General features: G+C 34.2%; 1 protein-coding gene across 1 annotated transcript in view; it reads left to right on the top strand.

Moving 5' to 3' along the window:
• The window catches only part of LOC126745138 (protein timeless homolog), an 817207-nt gene that overhangs the window by 334755 nt on the left and 458693 nt on the right, over positions 1–23759 (top strand). The window contains exons 9-10 of the mRNA XM_050452863.1: positions 12613–12775; positions 22667–22747. Coding sequence (XP_050308820.1) covers positions 12613–12775; positions 22667–22747 — 244 coding nt within the window. The remainder of the gene's footprint in view (positions 1–12612; positions 12776–22666; positions 22748–23759) is intronic.

The following is a 23759-nucleotide window of genomic DNA, read 5'->3' as shown; positions in this document are numbered from 1 at the left end:
AACTTTTTATACATATTCTTGAAGTAATTTAACTAAACATCTATTTTAGGGTCATTGCACAAATTTTCTATAATTATACCTTTTTTTTACTTTCAACTATAACTAACGAAGTATTTTGTTGTATAAATAGGCTTATTTTATCCATAAATTGTAAAACTAGATACAATGTGTAATATAATGTGTATGTAATGTAATATAAAGTGTATGTAAATTTTCAACTTGTTTCTTTTTTTAATTAAAATTTTTATTATAAAACATGATAATACTATAACTAAAAAGTCAATGTCATTTATTAAACCATTGTAACACATTTTATAGCTAAGTAATTTAGAAAATAAATATGTTTAAAATTTTCAAATTGCGTGACAATCAATATTCACTTCTAAAACGCGGCTACTTAGGTATAGGAATGGGTGATAATAAATAAAAGGTATTTTAACTGTCTATTATAAAAATTTAATAAAATATAGGGTATTCCATTTAAAAAAATTGACTTTTCGTCATTTTACTAAATAAAAAATTTTAATTTAATTTTCAACGACCCTGTATAATGCTGATTAAATCAGGTTATAAGAAGTTTATCAAGATGGTCTCTTCAACTGATGTTTAAAATTTGAGCTTTTTAGTACCTTAAATAGCGGAGAAACAAACAATTAGTTATCCGTTGGTTTTTCACAAAAAACACGCAAAATTTTTTTTTCTCGAAAACTGCTCGAGGTATAGGGAAGTATGATTAAAAAAGACTCAAAACGAAACAGGAAATCAAATATCTAATAATATATAGGGTGTTCCATTTAAAAAATCAAAGGTGTTTTCATTTTTCTATAAAATATTTTAGACCAATATAGAGTATGGTCTGTTACCATGATTACCAAATTTTCAGAAAAACGTTCAGAAAAACTACGTTCCATTTTCAACATCCCTATTTTTTTATGAACCATAATTTACTATTTAAATAAATTGAGAAAAATTGGCAAGGAAGAACAATTATATACCTAAACGCACCGATTACGTATGACTTCTACCGCATGTGATCACAACGAGTTTACAAGTGTAAATTCGTAATTAAGCCAGGATATTAAGTTATACGCAAAGATATACAGGAAAAAAAATATAAAAAAAAGATATACGTTATACAGGCTACTATCTAAGAATCCGACGACAACTATAGAAGGTCGAATTTACAGAGCACTTAAAAAGTACTCCTCAACATTGTCGGATGCGGTACGCTCTAGGCTGACACCACATTATAGCAAACCTCCACACCCATACGGACTACCCAAGATTCATAAGGAGCAAATGCCTCTGCGACCCATCACGAGCTCTAGAAATTCGCCGACATCAGAACTCTCGAAATTCCTTTTGGAGATCATTAGACCGATCCAGGGAAATGCAGCGTCTTTCGTGCGAAACTCTGCCCACTTTGTAGACCTTCTTGGAGGGATCGAAGTCGAGACCAATGACAGATTGGTGAGTTTTGATGTCGAAGTCTCTACACCAATGTACCCATAGGAGAGTCTCTTAACATCATCCGAGACACACTAAGCAAGGATGCAGCTTTCTCAACTCGGACCACACTGCCTCTGGACGGGGTGATGGAACTTTTGGAGATCTGTCTTCGTAATTCTTACTTTCAGGTCAAGGATAGATTCTACGCCCAAGACGAAGGACTTCCGATGGGTTCATCTCTTTCCCCAGTAATAGCAAACATCTTCGTGGAATGGTTCGAGGAACATGCAATAGATGCCTCCCATTGCAAACCCAAGCTCTGGCTTCGATATGTGGACGACACCTTCATCATCTGGGACAAAGAGGAAAAAGCACTTCAGGAGTTTCTGCTTCACCTCAACAACTTCAGACCAACAATCAAGTTCACGATGGAGACAGAGAAGGACTCAGTTCTACCTTTCCTAGATGTCCTCGTTAAAAAGGTCGGTGGAAATCTACGAACTTCAGTTTATAGAAAACCAACACACACGGGCCAGTATCTTCACTATGAGTCTAACCATCCTGCAACCACCAAAGTAGGCATCATAAGACTCCTCTACAATAGAGCTCGAACCATCTGTAGAAGCGACGAGGATCTCAAGACTGAAGTGGATACCATCTACAAAGACCTACAACAGAATGGATATCCAAAGAAGCTAATAAGTAGGACCATCCAAAGGACGCGTCCAAATCAAATCAGAGACGAGGCTACCACGACAACCAGACTTCTACCCATACCTTACATTAGGGGTACATCGGAACAAATCCGACGCATTGCCAGCAAGTACAATATTAGAACTGCCTTTAGATCTAGCACCACTATCAGAAGCGTGGTATCAAAGACCAAACCAGATGGCCTGTTGGATACCAAAAATTGCATCTACCGGATCCCATGTGAGTGCGGTGACTCATACATAGGTGAATCGAAGCGCCCCCTAGAAGTCAGAGCGAAGGAACATCGCAGCTGGACCCAAAGAGGAGAGGTTTCCAAATCCGGAATAGCAGAGCACGCGTGGCATAATGGACACAATATCCATTGGTCAGAAGCCAAGATTCTGCACAAGGAACAGCACTGGCGGAAGAGGAAGTTCGTAGAGGCAGCTTTCATTTCACAGAATCATGGGATCTTCAGCCAGCCAAGCATCGATATACCCAACATCTGGAAGCCTCTACTCTCAGGACAGTGTAGGATCTAAAGAGAGGCGTGTCCTCCCCCCCAACTCTTTTCACGGATGACTTTCCTTTCCACATCGCTGCACACATCTAGTATATAAGCCTATAGAATAGTAGTTTGCTGTCAGTTTACACTTGATAACGGTTGGAGATACCAACCGAAACGTCGTGTTACATTAAATAAATAAGACAATGCAAGTTCGACAAGATGTTTTCAAGGATTACCAAGTTGGGAGAAGCTTGACACCGCAGAAGATACAGGAAATGGAAAACCCTCAAGAAAACAATAAAAAGTAAGTATTTTTATGAGATCTGGGAGTGAAAGCTTACTTCTTACACCAGATGGACGAGGGTTTCAAGCCTATGATTTAATTATTATGATAAAGGCCTGTTTTCAGGCAGAGACAATATTTTGTGTTGGTGCTCTTTGACGCTATATAAAAATGAGAGATAAGTGAATAAGAAAGCTTTCAGGGGATAATGTTATTAACAAATGTTACTCACGTAGGGAATCAATGCAGTCCCGCCAAGTGGAATGAGTTATTGCCAATATCAAATGGCAATATGAGTTATTGCCAATAGTCAACGGCAGTAAACGTCAGGCTAACACCCAATTAACAAAATTTAGATTCAAAGCCTACAGAGGATGGTTAATTAACCTTAAAATACCCTAATTTTGCTTAGATTACCACGTTTACCCATAGCAGCTCACCAACTGTCGAACGCCCACTAATAACCTCTCCAAATGGCTGGTGAAAAAAAAACGAACGATGATCGGTCTTGTGATCTAAATAAATATAGAAATCTGGCCGTACAGCGATACTTTGCTGATATGATTTTATGGTACCGAGACCCGAAAAATAACTCAAATGTTAAAAAAGGATGAAGGGAATCATATATATTGGCAAAAAGGAAATTCAAATCGTTCCTTTTACAGGCGAATTAGGTGTCATCCTTGTAGGTTATAATATTATGAAAATGTAAATATGTTAATTATTCTCCTAGCTTTTGTACTATTTTGTTTTGGATTCTGTATTTAAAGTTGATTCGTAGGGTTTATTAAGGGATCTACTGACGTTCGGTTTAATTTTTTCATCTATAGTGTCTAGTTTTTAAGTAGTTTATCTTGTTTGAGGGCCCCATTAAGGTTATTTAGGTTATATTAGTGTAAATTCTGGCATTTTAAAATTTCTAGAATTTGTGCTTGCTTCCTTTGACTGTCAGTGTTTTTCTAATGGTCTCTTTCGGCAAAAACAATGAAGAAAATTGTAAATATTTCGAAATTGTTCCATCGGGCTTTAAAAAGGATGCGCTTCGTGAAATTTTATTCAGTTTTAATTGTTTAGTAAGTTTTTACCTTGGAAACAATTAAACGATAGTCAAGGCGCGAGTTAGGTTAGAGTTTTTGCGTTGCCAATAAAAGTGTGTGATTTTTTTGTGAAAATTAATTAAAAAGTCGTATGTTAAAGAAATGAACATGCCGATTAAAACTCCCAAAGGATTTAAATAAATCCAAATTCATGCTTGTTTCAACCTTAACAATGTTTTAAGATTCAATTGCATCCAATATAACAGACCAACCCAATTTAATCACTCCCACATAAAAATCCATAAAAAAAGTTTGGAAACAAGGACAGCTCCTGTTGCTTTGATTAGTTTTGCCACATTTTTTTTCTTGATTATTGTGTCTATTAACTATTATAATTATTAAGTTTTAAATTACTAATGTACTTAATTTTAGTATAATAGTGAAAATATTATTGTGGTGGTTGTGTAAGGTTTAAAAAATTTATAAAATTAGTTGTAGGTTATATATTCAACTTGAAATAGGCCAAATATAGTTTTGCTATACGGAAATTTGGCCGCGTTTGAATAACGTTTACAGAGACTTGCTTCTAAAATTGTAGGTCTAGTTACATCGTTAATATTCTAATTTTGAGTTAGAAAATCATTTTGCACAGGCACTGGAAATATTTCCCCTTTATACCACAAACTTTGGATGACGTTTATTTGCAAACTTTTCAGATAACAAATGGTATGCTCTCTTGGATACTTTCTTGCATTTTTATAACATATCCTTTTTTCCAAAAGACAAAAAACAGAAATAACCTTCAAAAAACCCCCTGAATAACATGCAATAAGGAAATGAAAAGCTTTTTATAATTAATTTTCACAAAAAAAAAATTGTATTGTGTATAGTTTGTAAACACCATAAATTGATTTAGTTATTCATTGTTATTATCTGGACAAAATTTTATTAAAATTCCTTGGAATCCAGGAGATATGGGCATTGACGCGGACTATAAATAGCATGCTGGCAACATACGACATATGCTGCATTCTCGATTTACTGGATATCGATCAGACGCTAGCTTCACACACATGCGAAAACATCTAGAAAAAAATTCAAAGTGGCAACATTGGATAGTTGCCTTGTAAATATAGAGCTAGTCTACGTTGCCAAGTTGTTTTTTCATTGAAATCGCCTGGATCAGTTTTATACACATGAATTAAAAACCGGGTATTCGATTTTCTGTTTTTAAAAAACAATTTATTAGACATACAGCCAACATGTAAGTTTACGTATATAAAAATATAAAAAATACAAAAGCTTAAGCGAAGTTTATCTTAACTCTTGCTAACTCTGACTGCTCGAATGAAAACAATAATTAAAGTATAAGGCAAATCAAAAGTGATTACAAAGTTAAAATAAAGTGCATGGTTATCAATATATATAGGGTGAAGGGTGTATAACTCATGCGCGAAGTTTGCACGGTTTCGTGTCGATACATTAGAAATTAAGATGCTTGGAACGCATTTGTAAAGTTAATAGTAGTTGTGTAGGTATAACCTCAACCCTTGCCAAGTTTTGCCGGTCTGTTTATTATCTTGTATTATTTAGTTGACGGTGGGAAATACTCTGATTTTGTCTTAACATTAAATTTAATTAACTTAATACACACACACAGTAAAACTTTAAAGTAAAGGATTTATATTTTACAAAATCAAAAGAAATGTTTTTATAAATAACCTTTTTAAACAGAACCGCTGGTCGATTGATACCTGCCAAGCACCTACTGCGCGTCATACAAGTTACAAACGGTTCCTTCTCTCCGAGACGTATCAAAATGTCCGTTCAGAAACCAATTTCTGAACGGTCCCAGATTCGCTTGGATCGCATTCAGGATAGTTCAGTAAACGGTCATAAGTCTCTTGGAATGCAATATAACTTTTGCGCAACCGCATGACAGTACGATGACCGGTTTTGTGGTCGCTTGGAACGAACCTATAGTTTTGTTCATCAATGAGGCTACATTCAGCCGAGACGGTTCAATAATTTACGGAATTCCCATCTTTGGCAGCTTGAAAATCCCCATGCAACAATCGAACAAAAAACCAGTTGTACCTGTATCTGATAATACGTTTGCCTGTTTTTTATCAAGCAAAGTAAAAAATCATTTTATAAATTTTTATTTAAATTTGAATATTGAAAATGGAGCGTTGCTATAAATGTAAATTACTACTTTTTCATCTGCCGCAACTTAGTTTTGCGGCGAAAAAAATTCGTATAATTAATGCAACCTTAGATTTAAACAACAATAATAATAAAACGATCAGTACTTAAATGCGTGTGTTTTTTTAGTTCTTGCCAGATGGTGCCTTATCGATAAATATGTTAATTTGAAAAGTTGTTCAAAATTTATGTTTGAGTTGTTGCATTTGGCGTTCTGTCTTGCTTTTTATATAGCGTCAGCGACTATATTATGAGCGTCACCGAAACCTCGCGCGACCGTGTGTTTTGAGATATAAAAATTCATAACTTTGGCTGTATGGTTAGTGAAACGATGAAATTTGGCATGTGGCCTCTTAATACATTGGGAATTATGGATCCGTAAACAAAATTTTTTTTTGGTACCCACAGAGGGAGCGGTACCGAGTTAAAGTCAAAAATTCGTAAAAAATCGGAGCAAAATCGAGTCAGACGCGATAACTCAAATTTAAAGCCTTTGATCGACCTGAAATTTTCAGGACATAAAGGGTATTGGGTGATTCATATCTGTATACTTTTTGAGCCAGACCCGTATACAGTGTGAGTCATTATAAGCGAATAAAAGTGAGTAAAAAAAAATTCAAACTGTTCTAGAGGCTAAACTATAATTTAAATAAAAAAATGTTTCGGCGAAAAGGCTTAGTTTTATAGGAAAAATGACATATTTGAAGCTTTTTTAAAAAAAAAAAAAATTTAATGAGTTCCGGCGTTTTTGGTTTTTTTGAATTTTCCGCTAAACGGTACTTATTTCGGAAAAAAAGTTTATATGAAAAAATTGCATCATCTCTTATCTTTCAAATGACATATAACCGAAATTTTTGTGAACCAGACAGGGCGAGCAATAAAAAATTTTTCCCATGAAGGTCCAAAAAATTGATAAAAAAAATCACATTTTACTTAATAACTTTTTAAGGGTGGTAATTAAACATTTTACACTTTCAACATTTTTAATACTTTTTAAAAGCTTTTTTCTGATATACTCTACAGTCATCTACGTAGAGTAGTTTTTGCTCTACACCTTTTTTTAACTTTGACACAAAGACCATTTTTGCCTTCAGACACGCGGAATTTATCTGGCTATAATCCACTAAATACCGTTTTGTTTCAAATATCACAATTTTTCAAGAAAATGCAATTTTCCATAAAAAGTCCAAAAAATCGGTCAGCTGAATATACCTCCCCCCTCCCCGGGCCCGGCTCTCATGGTACAATAATTAGTGTGGTCTAGCACCCAACAAGCGCGTCTCCATGGCAACGAAAACGGCGATTTTCGTCGAAAATAAGACCCTTTTTATAATCGAAATTTAACTACTAAACCCAATTGGAATCGGTCCAGAACTGATGTTAATCTGTTCCTAAGGCTTTATACTATTTTTCCATGTACCGGGTGGCCAACTAAGAATGGACGTCGGCGTTATCTCAGGCCCTAATAGTCGTAGCGCCTTGAAAAAAAAAATTGTAATAAAAGTGGCCAAAAAAAAATGCTGGAAATTATTTTGAAGTTCATTGGTCAACCGCTAGAGGGCGCCACAGCTTCTTTAAATCTTAAAATTGCATTTTTGCCAAAAAACCTCCAATAACGTACACCTCAAAATATTATATTAATATTCTAGGAAGATTTCCTCACAAAAAAGTTTCTACAAAAATTCCTGTCAGCTGTCAAATAAAGTGGTGGAGGGCGTTTTTAGCTTGAATAAAGAAAACAGCTGAAAATCAGCTATGACTGGACCGATTTTTTTTAAACATATTTTTTTAAGTCTATTGTTGCCTTATTTTTTCAACCAAAAGAAAAATTTCAAATTACTTTTCCTAAAATCCGCTAGAGGGCGTTGACTTGTGACTAACCCTTTCTGACGGATTATTTCAAAAAACTCAAATGCAACTATATATATTTTTTTACGTCATTAAGAGCGGGGAAGAAAACGGCACTTCGATATCACTTGTTAAACTAAACTTATTAACAAAATAGTGTCCATTCGAAAATAAAAGTGATAAAAGTGGCCATAAATTACTATTTGCTTAGGCAAGCTGAATAAACTCGTATTAACTAAGTATTTTTAAAAAGAAATAAACTCAGTAGTGTTTTAGAAAATCCGAGATATAGAATTGATCGTTATACGTTTATTTATACAGGGTGTTGTGTGTGTGCCCTATTGGCCTATTTTGGGAAAACTGTGCATACAGTTTATAGTTGTTCTATAGGAAAGTTTTGAAAATTTGGCACCATACCATACCATAGAAAAGTTAATTAAAGATACAACAATAAAATAATTTGACACTTGTAACAATTTTGATGATACCGGATGTAGATGAAAACTTGCTTATTTTAAATAGAACACTCTATAATATGTTATTTGATATTTAAATTCTACATACAATTTGAAGAAATCTTAGGTGGTAGAATAAATAATATGTTCTACACATAATTTATTTAGTTCTTCCCCAAATGTTCAAAATGCATTCCATCATTTTCTATGCACTGAAACATCTTTTGCTCGGTAGACAAAACTGCAGTCTCTACCTCAGCAAATGAGAGAGTCTGCATGCAATCCCTAATCCCGCCAATCATATTTTGTCGCGTCGTAGGTCTAGTTGCAAAAATAATTTCTTTAACTCGCCTCATAAATAAAAATCCAGGCACGTTAGGCCTGGTGATCTAGCCGGCCATCCATCCTATCCATCTACCAGGGTAGTTAGCATCTAAAAACTCCCGAACATTTCGGGCGAAATGTGCTAGACAGCCTCGTGCTGGAACATCATGCGTTGGCGAATTTCAAGTGGCACATCCTCTAATAAAATTGGCAATTCCTCCCTTAAAAACTGCAAATAATTTGCACCATTTAGTGCGTTGTTAAAAAAAATGGGCCGATAATTCGACCTCATAATATTCCTGCCCAACAATTCAAAGACCAACGGCCTTGATGCTGGACTTCTCGCATCCAATGCGGATTCGTTGGTGACCAGTAATGAATATTGTGGAGATTCACGCCTCTATTGCTGTGAAATGTAGCCTCATCTGTCCACAATATGTTTGAAAGCACCTGAGGATCCTCTGCAATCATACCCAAAAGCCAGTGACAATGGTCTGGCCTTCGGTCAAAATCTTGTGCACTTAATTCTTGATGCAGGACTAAATGATATGGATGAAACCTGGAACAAGATGATGACTGCTGATTCAACAGAATAGACCAATCTGGTGCTTTTCGTGTAAAAATTAATTAATTTTACATTTAAAGCATCATCATCAAATAATGAACTCTCCTTAGGAAAATTAAGTCTCATCGCGTATAGTGAAGATTAATATCCAAAAGATCGCTTACCTGTACTGCTTAAGAATATTCTGAACGCAGTAGTTCGATTTACTCCCAGGTCGTGCGCTATTGTTCGAGTACTTAAGTGAGGATTAAACTCGACGTAGGTTAAAACATTTATTATGTTGTCTTCGGTGCGTCCCCTGCGTTATCTCCGAAACACGGGCAGCCGAACGTTTCCAGTCTTTCGCAAACGATGTATGATTCGAAGAAAAACTTTTGCAGTAGGGTGGCGTCTATCAGGATACTGATGCGCATACACCCTTGCAGCAACTGTGGCATTTCTCATACATTCAAAATGAGTACCTATTATGTCAAACGCCTCTTCGTTTGTGTAAAGCATTGTTAAACAAAGCAATACGAAAAACAGAGATAAAAAGTTAAGGAACAAAAAACTTGAACAAAACACAAAAAACTGGAACAAAACAGGAAAAACTGGAACAATACGAACAACTGGCACAACACGAAAAACTGGAACAACACGGAAAACTGTAAAAACAAAGTTCAGAATACGGCGAACTATCAAGAAAACTATTGGATGTTATTAGCGAGACTTAAAAATGATTTAACAATCGCAAGAAGAGACGCTAAAATGACATTTAACTGAAATTTTACATATTTTGCTTCCATGGTTACCTGCCACTTTTGTTTCCATGGCCTACTAACTCAACTTTCCTATGCACAGTTTTCCCAAAATAGACCCATTTGGTCAACTTGGTTTAGTTAACACCCTGTATAAATAAACGTATAACGATCAATCCTGTATGTCGGATTTTCTAAAAGAGTACTATGAGTTTGTTTGTTTAAAAAAATACTTATATAAAAGGAGTTTATTCAGTTTGTCTAAGCAAATAGGAGTTTATCGCCATTTTTATTTTCAAATGGACACTTTTTTTTATAACTTTTGTTTAAGAAATGATATCGAAGTGCCGTTTTCACCAGTTTCTTTGGTTTTCTTTCCCGCTTTTAATGACGTAAAAAATATATATAGTTGCATTTGAGTTTTTTGAAATAATCCGTCAGAAAGGGTTAGTCACAAGTCAACGCCCTCTAGCGGATTTTAGGAAAAATAATTTGAATTTTTTTTTTTGTTGAAAAAATAAGGCAACAATAGACTTAAAAAAATATATGTTTAAAAAAAATCGGTCCAGTCATAGCTGATTTTCAGCTGTTTTCTTTATTCAAGCTAAAAACGCCCTCCACCACTTTATTTGACAACTGACAGGAATTTTTGTAGAAACTTTTTTGTGAGGAAATCTTCCTAGAATATTAATATAATATTTTGAGGTGTACGTTATTGGAGGTTTTTTGGCAAAAATGCAATTTTAAGATTTAAAGAAGCTGTGGCGCCCTCTAGCGGTTGACCAATGAACTTCAAAATAATTTCCAGCATTTTTTTTTTGGCCACTTGGATTACAATTTTTGTTTTCAAGGCGCTACGACTATTAGGACCTGAGATATCGCCGACGTCTATTCTTAGTTGGCCACCGCGTACAAATCATAAGGTAAAAACCTTTTCTTATACCCTAAAACATCGTCTGAAAATGGCCGATTTTGACGTCTACGGGCGATTTTAATGCCGACTTTTACAGCAGTTTTGATAACATGACGTCAACGTGGATGAATCGGCTCGGACTTGCTTCTTATTTTCATTGATAAAATGCTTAAATTAGCTCAGAATTTCATGAAATCCATATGGAATAATTCTAGAGACTCTGGAAAATTCGAGTATGTGCATATCTTTTACCAAGTCGCCTTCCTTTAGCCGTGATAATTCGACAAAGTTTTAGAATTTACTGTGTTTTAGAACCTAACCTCTACATGTATTATGTAAATAAATAACAATACCAAAAAGGAAAAAATATTGATCTTATAAGTTGGAATAATAAGGTCCAAAATGTTAAAGATTGGCAAACTTCCGCATAACTAAACGCTGTAAATGGTATATTACACCTTGCATATAAGTATATAATCAGTTTTCAGCGTTTCAAGCAAGAGGTGTGTAACCTTAAAAGAGTAAGGAAATTATGTGTGTGAAGCAAGCTTCCGATCGATCTCCATCGACCAAAATCGAGAACGCAGCATACCTATGTCGGTTGCCAGCGTAATGCCAAATTATAGTCACTCTCCTGTTAATTCATCAATATAAGGTTCGGAAATTTCTAACGGATTTTAATAATTTTTTGGCCAGGTATTAACAATAACTTATGGTGGTCTCAAACTTCTACAAACTAAGGTTTCATTGTGAAAATTAATTAAAAAGTCAAATGTTAAAAAAATTAAAAGGCTCTAACTTCCAAAATTCCCAAAGGATTTGGATAAAACTTTTTTCTATAATAAATATCTAAATCGACTTTAGATGGTTGCAAATCTCTTCAAACAAAAGTTTTTTGGTAAAAAATTATTGAATTATTAGATGTATAAAAATATAAATGGCTATGACTTTCAAAACTGCAAAAGGATGCGAATAAAACTTTTTTATGTAATTAATAATATATATCTAAATGGATTTTTATTAAATCGACACCGTAAGTCTTTTGCTATTAATCCGATTGGGATGAAATTTGGTATTTGAAGTTTATTTAGGATGCAATTAATAAATTTTAATAGATATTTGACATTTGAGGTCCAGGTCACGTGACACCGTAACTCTTGCTATTGAACCGATTGGGTTGAAATTTGGTATTTTGGTATTTTAGTATTTATGGTTCCTTGAAGCATGATACCCCAACAACTGATCCTCTCTTTCCATGGCATATAAACGTTGGCCCCCTGACTGATCAGACTTAAGTACAACTGATAATTTCTGTTTTTTTTTTTTTAATTTCTCTAAGGCTTTCAAAGAGCCAAACTGGTCCCCACGGACCAAAAGTATAGGAGCGAAGCGACTATACGAGGAATATAATTATTATAATAATAATTGGTATAACACACCGTCTTAACTCTTCTATAAATGTTAAAGATGGCGTAATATAGGCCGAAACGTTGGTAATTAAAGGAAAAAATTTGAAAAGCTTAGATTTTACTTGACCATTTATCCAACTAAACCCTTAAAAAACATAAATATATTGTTATTTCTTTTTATTTAAGGCTCCAAAAAAAGCTCGCAACCCATCAGCCTTACCTTCAATCTAGATGCAATGTGGGATGAGACTTCTCCACAGGTTTCAGCAATTTTGGAATCTAATACTCAGCTTTCTACCGACATTGCGCCTTTTGATGCTGCCTCAGATATTCCGATAGATGATCAAAAGTAAGTTAACGTCTATTAATGTTCTAAACATATATTGTAATTTACATGTAGGTATAGAAATATGTATGCTCAAAACAACTATTTGACTAGATTTTTCCCTGATTTTTCAAATACAGGAAGACAGCGTAAATTTCTAATTCTTATACTTCATGTGATATAAATATTCATCTTTTTATGAACTATGCATTTTGTACGCTACTGCATTCTTCAAATGAGCCACTGGTAGTAATTTTGATCAAAGGGTGTGGAATTTATACATATTTTAGATCATGAAGGAAATAGAGTTTAAAGAATAAAATCGAATCAAACGCCAAATGAATTATTATTTTCATACTCGCTTTGCCGAGTAGGATATTTCAACTTCTCGGAAATTAAACAACAGAAACCATTTACCCTGTCACTCTTTTCAAAAGAATTAAGTGACAAGTTTGCCTCAAGATGGGGAAAGTGTAGGCAAAAGCCCTCATATTCGATTTATATTCCACGTGTTGTTAAAATCATATCCTAGATTTTCGTACTTCTCTTCTCTCTCTTTCTTAGTCTTGATAATTTTATGAGAAAGTAGGATTTTTCTTTCTTCTTATAGAATATCTGGTCTGTTGATCACAACAGCCGTTCTATTGGTAATTATGGGTCTATACCGATATAATACACAATACATCATCGACTCCGGTATTAGTTGTTGTTTATATTTATAGTATGGTGAAGAGTTCTCTTTGATTAGATCGTTCTTGATGGCTATTTGGTGGTCATTAGATATCAATTACAGGATACAACTAACGAAATTCAATACTAGTTGCTGGTGCACTATTTTGGCTAACTGTTTATCTCTTTCGAAGTATGCATTGTCCGCCAGTACCGGACGCGTAATTCCAGACCCCAACCATAATTAGCACGCCTCAGCTCGAGAACCGTCCGATGACATCCGATCATGAAAATTGGCCCAACCCAACCCGGTTCAGCGCGTATTACTTTGCCCAACCACATTCAGCGCGCATTACTGAATCAGTTTGGAGACTAGTATTCGAGATTGTATGATTGCGAACTGAAACGCGTAGCACGTGCTACCGTATTATATAATGTTCTAATCTTGCAAATATATTACTTTTTTTTTATAATTGTGCCAAGCTGTAAATTCAGTACTTCTTCTGTGTTCATGTGCACCATGTCAGAGCTCAAGAAACTTCTAGAATTTGATGTCAACTGTTTGGTAATTGAGAATCAAAGCGAAATAAACAGTCCTGAAAATTTTACCGCTGTAGTTCGAACTAAGTTTAGTGGAGATAATCCAGGCATAGAAATCAATAACTAGTTATCCAAGTTTTCTGAAGCCACCTGTACAAACTGGATTGTATGGAAAACAATTCCACATCCTAAACGGTACTTATATAAGAAATGATTCAAATGTCAAAATAGTTGTTTGAACAAACCAACGACCCCAAAAAAAAGTAAATGCCGACAACGAAATTTAAACTGCGATGCATTAATTAGTGTACTTATTAAGAAGATAGACAAGGATACAATAAAAAACGATAAATATCTCAAACACGAATTAAACGTAGAAATAAAGGTAAGTTTTGTATAATATAATATTATGGTAATCCAATACCTAGATCTTGCAACAGTATTATCACGTTTCGCAAAAACGTGGTCCATAATAATGTTGCACCGACTTAATATTTTTTGACAGTTTATATGCCGATATGCTAGAGAGATCTGGTCAATAGTAAAGAGGCCATTAACGTCATTTTTTCCCGCGCAAAACATCAAAGACGTGCTTTCATCCTCTTTGTCTAGTTCGGTTGGCGACATTCAAGCGCAGTGGCTTCGTGCGTTTTAATGTTTTAATTTTTTTTAGTAAACATCATTTATGTAAATACCGGGTGTTTCTCCAATGTGGTTCCCCCCTATAACTTTTTTATTTTTTAGATAAAAATATGAAATTTGGCAAGTTATTTATTAGATAAATTGGTATCAACTGACTTGTTCAAATATTTTTTGTCACTTCCGGTATCACCGCAAATGGTACCATCTTTATAATTTCAAATGGCATCCAATATTTTTTTTACATATTTCAATATAAAATGACATTCTGAATACAATGACATTGCATATGTCAAATTTTGAATTTACGTCATATTATGCATTCACCGCAGCCATTAGGTTTCCGCCTGAGAGATGGGTGTTCATCAATTTAGTCAGGGCTTGTGATATTTATCCCGGAACTCTCAGCATTTCATGGTCTAGCCGCTGATTTTGTGGCATATTTAGGAAACGGTAAGTTTCTTCTGGTGGTAGCTAGCCTATGTCAAGATGCTCCGAAGATAAAAGAATAAATAAATATACAGGTTGGCGAATAGAAGTCTACACATAGGCATGATAAATGGTAAAACCGCTTCTCACTTACTTTTTGGTTGATAAGCGGTACGGCGGATTCCGATCATCTGATTTGCTATTTTCGGCATATATTTTTTTTTAAATATTTATCATTATGGCTGTTTATACCCCTTCCAAAAAAATTCAATTGATTAAATGGTTTTATGGAGGCAATTCGGCAGTAAAATGAAAGGATTTAATCCCAGTAAATTTTTGAAAATAGACCGATTCCTTGTGCTAAAACTATTTTAAACGTCGTGGCACATTTTGAAACATCTTATCTAGAGGTCTAGACTCATAGAACCGCGGGAAGAAATGGTTTGTAGTGCTTTACTTTTGCATTCAACACGATCGAGCAGATGTGTGGAAGACGAACTCGGTATGCATTATAAAACTGTGACGAGTATTTGGAAAAAATATGGATACAAATGTTTTAAATCTCCCAAAACTCAAAAGGTGTTTCCTGAAGGCCGCGAAGAATAGCATTTTGTGAAACTATGATGGAAAAGGTAAATTCAAATGAAAATTTGTTAGGAAATATTTTGTTTTAAGATGAGTTCTCTTTCGTAAACACAATCCTTCCATTGTTCGTTACTGGTCTCAAGAAAACGAGCACAGAAGTTTTTAGTTCCGTACTCAGTATCCTCAAAAGTTGAATGTTTGGGCTGGTATTTTGGGCGACCACATTATTGGGCCATTTTTCGTTGATGGTACTTTGAACGCCGAAAAATACCTTGAGTTGCTACAAAACCAAGTTCTTCCTGCCATTCAACTCCTCCCTAATATAGACCTGGGATCAGTCTATTTTTAACAAGATGGATGTCCTGCTCATAATGTGGTTAGAGTAAAAGAATTTTTAACAAATACTTCTCCTACCGCCTTATTAGTGAGACTGGCAATAATAAATGGTCTCCAAGATTTCCCGGTTTGTCACCAAATGACTTTTATTTGGGGGGTTATCATTAGAAGGCTATTTATAAACATCATAATAGTAGGCCAACCAATTTAGTTTACGAATTTACAAATTTTTGGAAGTAAGGAGTTTGAGGACTTTTTGAGCCTTTTATTTCATGAATTATTTGTTATTTTCTGCTTTTTTTGTAATGTTCACATTCTATTTTTATTAGAGTTTATATGTTTTTATTAAGAACAAAGCTTGAATTTTCATTATGCATTTCTCAGTATAAAAATGTGGAGAAATCATTGGCATAAAAAAATCTATGCGGGTTTTATATATGCAAACCCTGCATTATAAAAATATTATACCAATGGCGCGTAATATTTTTTTACATTTTGCCGCAAATGATCCAGCCGACGTTAGACGGTTACTAAAATAAAATTTATAAAAATCGAGCTCGAACGCTACTGTCGCGGCGGCGGCGTTGGAACATCTCGCCTGTATGTGTAGTGATCCATTCGCCAATTTTTTAAAGTATACGCTTATATTAACACTTTTAAAGTGCAAAGAATTATATAATCTATTCTAAGGGTAGGAGTTGTGAGAGAAAAGTAATGAGACTGATTTCTTATTTGTCAAAGTTTTCATTTTCTTTAAACAGTAAAATCTTATTTAAAGTCGTTCTCATAGAGACGTTTTTTTCACAGTTAGAAGCAGCGTTGGAAGTTTTCAGCCAGTATGGGCTTCAGCATATCGGTTACACACATATGAATCTTTTCTAATTTTTAACTCCAATGACGTCCTTTGAGAACATTTTTCAGTTTAGGAAAAAGAGAAAGTTGCAGAAACAGATGTCAGGTAAATACGGAGGCTGAAAAACCACATAATTGCCTGGGTACCGGAGAGGGCAGTGTGGCCGATGGAATATTGTCACGATAGAGCATTCATTTATCTGCCATGTCTAATCTGACGCGACTCACCCCTTCTTCTGAGTCTTTCAAGGACGACTTGTTTGATAGTTTGTCCTGGAGGAACAAATTGCTTATGGATGATTCCCCTTTCATCAAAAAATAAACAAATTATCATTGACTGAATTCCTATCAATTCCTTAGCCGAAAAGAGCATTACTTCCCACTTAGCTTCTTGGTCTTTGGATCGTATTCAAAACATCCATTTAAACTCTGTTAAGACGATCAAAACGCTTATTTTTTCAGTTGTCCTGCTCAATGCAGATGCTCAGTACACCGTTGCTGTTCAAATTTAATTGTTTACTCAACAACCTTTGTTGAAGGGGTTTTGATTCACTGGGTTTCGAAGGACCGCCTGTCCTCTCACACAACTTACATATGATGCTGATTGTTAAATTATCTACATTGATTTGTTTTTGATAATTTTATTATACTACCAAACGTTTACGTTGATCGCTTATATAACAACTTCGTTTGCTAACAGACATGTTCTAATGATAATAATGTACGTCTCCCTCTACCACTTGCCGTCTTGGATCTCTCCTCGCATCGGTACAATGTTGTCGCGCAGTACAAAAAAGTAAACTTTACATGAAATTTTATACAGGGCTTAACATCCTTAATGCTAAACGGTGGTCTGATCTCACAAAGGACTCCACATGTTTCGTCGATGTTTTTGTCAGTTTTCGAGGTTCAAGGCCTCCCTGAGAGTTGTTCTTCTTCAACTTCGTTTTCTCGAATTTTTCAAAAAAAATTCGAGAAATAATTTGTACCAGCGAAAAACTTTGGCTCGGGAAAACAAAAATTTCAATACACTGATTTTCCTAGCAATTTTGTTGCCTTCATTTTTTGTAGCCTCATGGTATATGGAAAAAAGGCAGCTTTAGCTCCACAGTATCAACAAATAGAGCACGACTTGAAGAAGCGTTGAGCACACAAGTTATGTCAAATACATGTAATTTTCCTAACCTATTTCAACTTAACCTATACCTAACCTCACACAGAAGCCTTCTTGATTTGGTGTTGACACAAGACCCCTCAACAGATGTCAAACAAGCAAACTATTTTTTGGTTCCTCCAATTGTTCACCCACCGCTATGTATTAAGTTAAATAGTTGCCTCATGGAGGTCAAAGAGGGTCTCGGGTTTAATGGATTCTACAGGGATTTCAAGTCTGACAATTTTCAAGAGATTGTAGTGTTCTTGGATCAGTTCGACTGAGATTTTTTATTCTTGAATAAGCCTCTTGAAGCAATGTTAAATCTAAAAAAATACTCGGCTACAAAATTTCCAGTGTGGTTTTTAATTGAACTCAAAAATCGTATTATCGAAAAGAAAAAAATGCACAAAAAATATAAACAAAAACGATCATTTGCAGATTATCGGGAGTTTTCGAGATTGAGACAGCTATGCAAGGATCTAATACAGTAATGTTACACACAGTATATTTACTGCACTGAAGCAGCTATTGGCTGAAACATAAAGAAATTTTGGTCATTTGTTAATCATAAAAGGAAAAAGAGAGCTATTTTCTAAATATACTGTGATACTTGGAGGGGACAAGTTGTGGTGAAGAGGAGATTGCTAACATGTTTGCTGATTATTTTTCTACCGTATACTTACACCGTAGTGTTAACGTCCCTACTCATGAATTATCTGCATCCGATATCCATATCCCTCACCTTCACATTAGAATATCTGATATATTTACTAAACTCTCATCCTTGTATATTAACAAGGGTCCTGGACCAGACGGTATGCCTACTTTATTCCTAAAAAAAAATTAGCTTTAATCTTTCCAGACTCTTATACCACATATTCAATCTTTCCTTTCGAACTAGAATGTTCCCATACTATTGGAAAGAGAGTTTCCTGAAGGCTAATCATAAGTCGGGCGACAAAACCAGTGCTACCAACTATCGTCCTGTCACTATACTCAGTGCAGTTCCCAAAGTTTTGAAAGCTTAGTATGTGACATCATCACCCCCCTTCTTGAACCTCTACTAACTGATTAGCAGTTTGGACTTCGCAAATCTACAGAGCTGAACCTTCTTACTCAGGTGGACTTTTTGTTGCCTTGGAGAAGGGATATCAAGTGGATACAATATACACAGATTTCTCCAAGGTATTCGACAAGGTACCTCACAATATTTTGTTGCATAAACTAATAATGATTGGTATTGATAAACCTTTATTATCCTGGTTCAAGAGCTATTTATCTGATCGTAGACTGATTATTAAAATTGGTAATTTTCTTTCTAAAACTATTCAGGTTCCATCTGGAGTGCCTCAAGGCTCTCATCTCGGGCCACTTCTTTTTGATATTTTTATCAATGATATAGATTAATGCTTCACTAGCTGCCTATTTTTGTTGTTTGCCGATGATCTGAAATTGAGTTGTATAATCGAGTGCCCTGATTCTTACAAATTAAAATATGATCTAAATAATTTGGTAGTTTGGTATGAAGGAATGGAACTTAATCCAGATAAATGTAAAATAATGACCTTTTGTCGTTCTAGAAATACTATTAATTTCGACTACAAGATTGGTTGCTATACCCTTGAAAGAGTTCCTCTTTTTAAGGATTTGGGTGTCACTTTCCATACAAGCTTACAATTTTCTCATCACTTAGATAGTGTTATCAATAAATCTTTCCTAATTGGTTTTGTTAGGAGATGTACTCAAGACTTCACAAGTATTGCTGCTTTGAAAACACTCTACTGTGCCCTGGTCCGTCCTAATCTGGAGTATGCCCCCTGTGTGTGGTCTCCTTTCTATGGGGTACATATTGATGCTCTTTAACTAGTTGAATACACATTCCTTAAACAAATTGCATATAAACAAATATCTTGGATAATTACAATGATGCAGATATGCTACATATGGCTCCCATTCCGCTACATCCCCCATAAGAGGAGGGATCTTATTACTTTTTACAATATCCTACATGGGAAATCTGAAGCTTCAGAGCTACTTAAAAAAATCAATATTCATGCTCCACTAAGAACAACTAGAGCCACTTATAGTTTACATTACCCAATCCACTGTACTAACTATGATCTTAATAACTCCCTCATTAGAATAATGAGATTAGCAAACCCACATCATGACATTGACCTTTTTGAAACTTATAACAAATTCCTGCGTCAAGTTTTAGTAAGCTTGAGTTAGATATTATTAATTATTATTACTTAATGATTTTCTGTATTTCTGTATATTACCTACAGTATTGGCCATAATAGTTGGAACTTTTGAAAATTTATTATATTTTGTGTGCCTTTTAATTAGCATTTTATTTTCTTTTATAAAGTTTTTGTACACGAAAAACTAGTGTTAATTAATTTAAATGTTGACAAAAATTCAGCACCAGTAGCAGTTCGGAATAAAAATTAAAAAAAGCTGGACAAAATACTTGGAACTAAATGATTTTTATTCAAAAACGACATAAAACATAACTTATTGAAACCATAATATTATAATTAATATGTAATGGTATGGTAACCCTTCGCATTAATTACTGCCTTCATTCTTCTGGACATTGATTCAATCAAATTTTCAATTATTTGTCTGTCAATGTCAGGCTTCAACAAGCTTATGAAATAGTTCATCAGCATTTTTGACTGTTCCAGATGCCCGAATTTTGCGATCCAGATGCTCCCATAAATTTTCAATCGGGTTTAAGTCTGGACTCTGGGCCGGCCATTTTAAAACTGTGATCTTTTCTTGGTCCAACCATTCTTTTACCAATTTTGACGAGTGTTTTGGATCGTTATCATGCTGGACTACAAAATTTACTGGCATAGACTCAAATGTTTAAGGCTCCATTATATTTCGCAAAATATCCCGATACATAAATCGCCCCATTTTCCCCACAATTTTATGTATCGGCCCAGTACCATACCAAGAAAAGCATCCCTATACTATCACATTACCACCTCCATGTTTAACCGTAGGTCGGATAAACTTTTTCTTGCGTCTTTCACCTTTCGGTCGTCTTACATGAACTATTCCATCACTGGAAAACAGATTGAACTTAGATTCGTCACTAAATAGCACTTTTTTCCAATCTTGTACAGTCCAGTTAAGATGATCCATTGCAAATTGTAGGCGTAACTTGACATTTTTCTTCCGCAGCAAAGGTTTTTTAGCAGGTCTGTAGCTGTTAAGTCCACCAGAACACAATCGTCTTCTTACCGTTTTTGCAGAGATGTTGGAAGGCTCACCTTCATTTAATTTTTGTAAAATTTTGGAGAATGACAAAAATGGATCATTCTGGGAAATATTTAAAATTCGCCTATCTACACGGGCAGTCGTGGCTTTAGGTCTTCCAGTGCTTTTACCTAGTACCACATTTCCAAATATACAATATTACTTAATTATCCGTGACACGGTGTTCTTAGGAACGTTTAGTCTTTGAGCAATATTACGCTGCCTAACACCCTGATTGTAAAAATCTAAAATTCTTTGGCGAATGTCGCTGGAATAGGCCTTGCCTTTTCCCATGGCAACACAAAATAAAATAAATAAAAAGAACCCACTTGCACCCTGGTGTGTCAAAGACTGCCTGTAAAAGACATCTTTTATAAAAATTTAAAGTATTTCTTATTGTCTGAAACAAGATAAGGTTGAAATTCTGGTATGCTTTTTTGTTACTTATAAATATGTTTATTGATTGGATGTACAAAAATAAAATATAAATTTAAAACATTGGAAAAATTTTAAATTTTTAAAAGTTCCAACTTTTATGGCCAATACTGTATATTATATATTACTGTTGTGAATTTAAAAGTTTAACATAATTGTAATTGGGCTTTGTCCGTTTATAAATAAATAAATAAATAAATTTAATGGCAAAACGCTGCTCCAAATTCCGCTTTTCCATTTTACTTAACGGATATACCAAAAACTTTATTAATAGCAGCTAAAAGAAAGTAATTACCGGAACACACTGAGTCACGGGATTATTAACGTCAACAGCTCAGCGTTGCCAGATCACTTGCACTGTTGTCATTCTCATTACTTTTCTGCCACGCCTCGTATATCTTCAGCAGAACCAGTCAATATTTTCAGAAAATTTACCGTACTTATGTTTTATCGTTAAAAAAAAATTAAAAACGACGGAAAAGTCATCAATATAAAATTAGCTTCTTTCCAGTATTTTCCCTCAGAATTGTTCGAATAAACAATAAGACAAAGATTTTACTACATATCTTTTTACGTCGTTCTTTCACAACGCATTATTTGGCAGTAACTTAATACCTATTTATAAAGTATGCAACCTAAATCTGCGATTAAGTAAGAATAGTATTTTACTTTCCAATATTAAATTGTTCTTAAAACTTGTATTCTTCTAAGGTTAGATGATATAAACATATGGAAATAAGTAAATTTTTTTAAACATGTATTTTGTTTTTGATCTCTTTAAGGATGGTATAAAATAGGGTAAGTACTGTTGGTGAACGGAAAATACTTAAAAAAATAGTTTTAAATATTTTTTTCAGTGTTTTATGTTTTTTAAAAATCTTATCGTTATTTTTTATCATCATTCTGATATTCCATTCCAGTGTGTATTATCCCTTTAAAAAATATATATATATATACATATATTATTTTTTTCTCGCGCTTTTATTATTGCTCTTTATTTTTAGAGTCGACGCAATGAAAAATATACAGCGCAAATTAAGGAATGGAGAATTTGAGACTGCAATTGCCATTTTACGGGCTGCTAGGTAAGAACAATATTAAATACATTTTTATTATTTATTTAAGGTGGAGGTTTAAATAGGTAGATGAAACAGAAATATATGTTTAAACTTGCAAAATAAAAATAAGTGATACACGTGTTGTAATATAAAAAAAAATCCTTTTTATTTGTCCAAAGTATACACTTAAAATACAGTAAACAATACAGAAATAATTTTATCAATTCTTCGAAAAAGGAAAAATAAGAAAAGCATCGCGATTAAATAAAACCGTTACAAAGATACATGCACACCACAAAGATGTCGATATATCTGCGGGATGCTACCCGTTAAAAGTATAAAAATACTATTTTCAGCAATATAAAAGTGTCTAATACAAAAATCTTATACTTATATAAATTAAAACCTAATTCTCCATAAAACCTAAACCTAAACCTAGATTTACAATAAAATAAAATCCTAAAAACTTTTATGTATGAACACACATTATCAGTTCTCTTACATTATTTCACTTAATAAGCTAAAAGAAACCGTAGATACACGCAATTTGTATTGAATTAATTAGAAATCTATAATAGATTTAATCAAAACAATAACCTGTGATACACAGATCAATTCGATCACATACATATTCAATTAAAAAATAATGGAGGGATTTAATTTTTATAAAACAATTATTTGTCCTTATAATGATGTAACAAGAAATACAAAAAAAAATTAAATGTATATGTTTGTGTTTTTATTTTGTCCGCTAGTTCATTCCATAACTTAATAGCTACTTAACTGAATGATTTTTGGAAATAAGAAATTATTTAGATGCTTTGTATCATGGTTATGCTGACTACAGTAAAATATCTGACGCAAATAAGGTGGCTGCCAAGTTTTTAAAACTCTATGCACAAAACTCAGCGAATGACATTTTCGCCTGTTAGTCATTAATAAAATGGAAAGCCTACTCAAGTGAGGCGTAATGTGTTCTCTGTATGTTATGTTAAAAGAAAAACGTAAACAGGAGTTCTGTAATTTTTCAATTGAATTT

Source organism: Anthonomus grandis, chromosome 15 (assembly GCF_022605725.1).
Source record: "Anthonomus grandis grandis chromosome 15, icAntGran1.3, whole genome shotgun sequence".
In the NCBI taxonomy this organism is placed as follows: domain Eukaryota; kingdom Metazoa; phylum Arthropoda; class Insecta; order Coleoptera; family Curculionidae; genus Anthonomus; species Anthonomus grandis.
The sequence above is the reverse complement of the archived record's forward strand: the minus strand, read 5'-3'. Positions and strand labels throughout refer to the sequence as shown.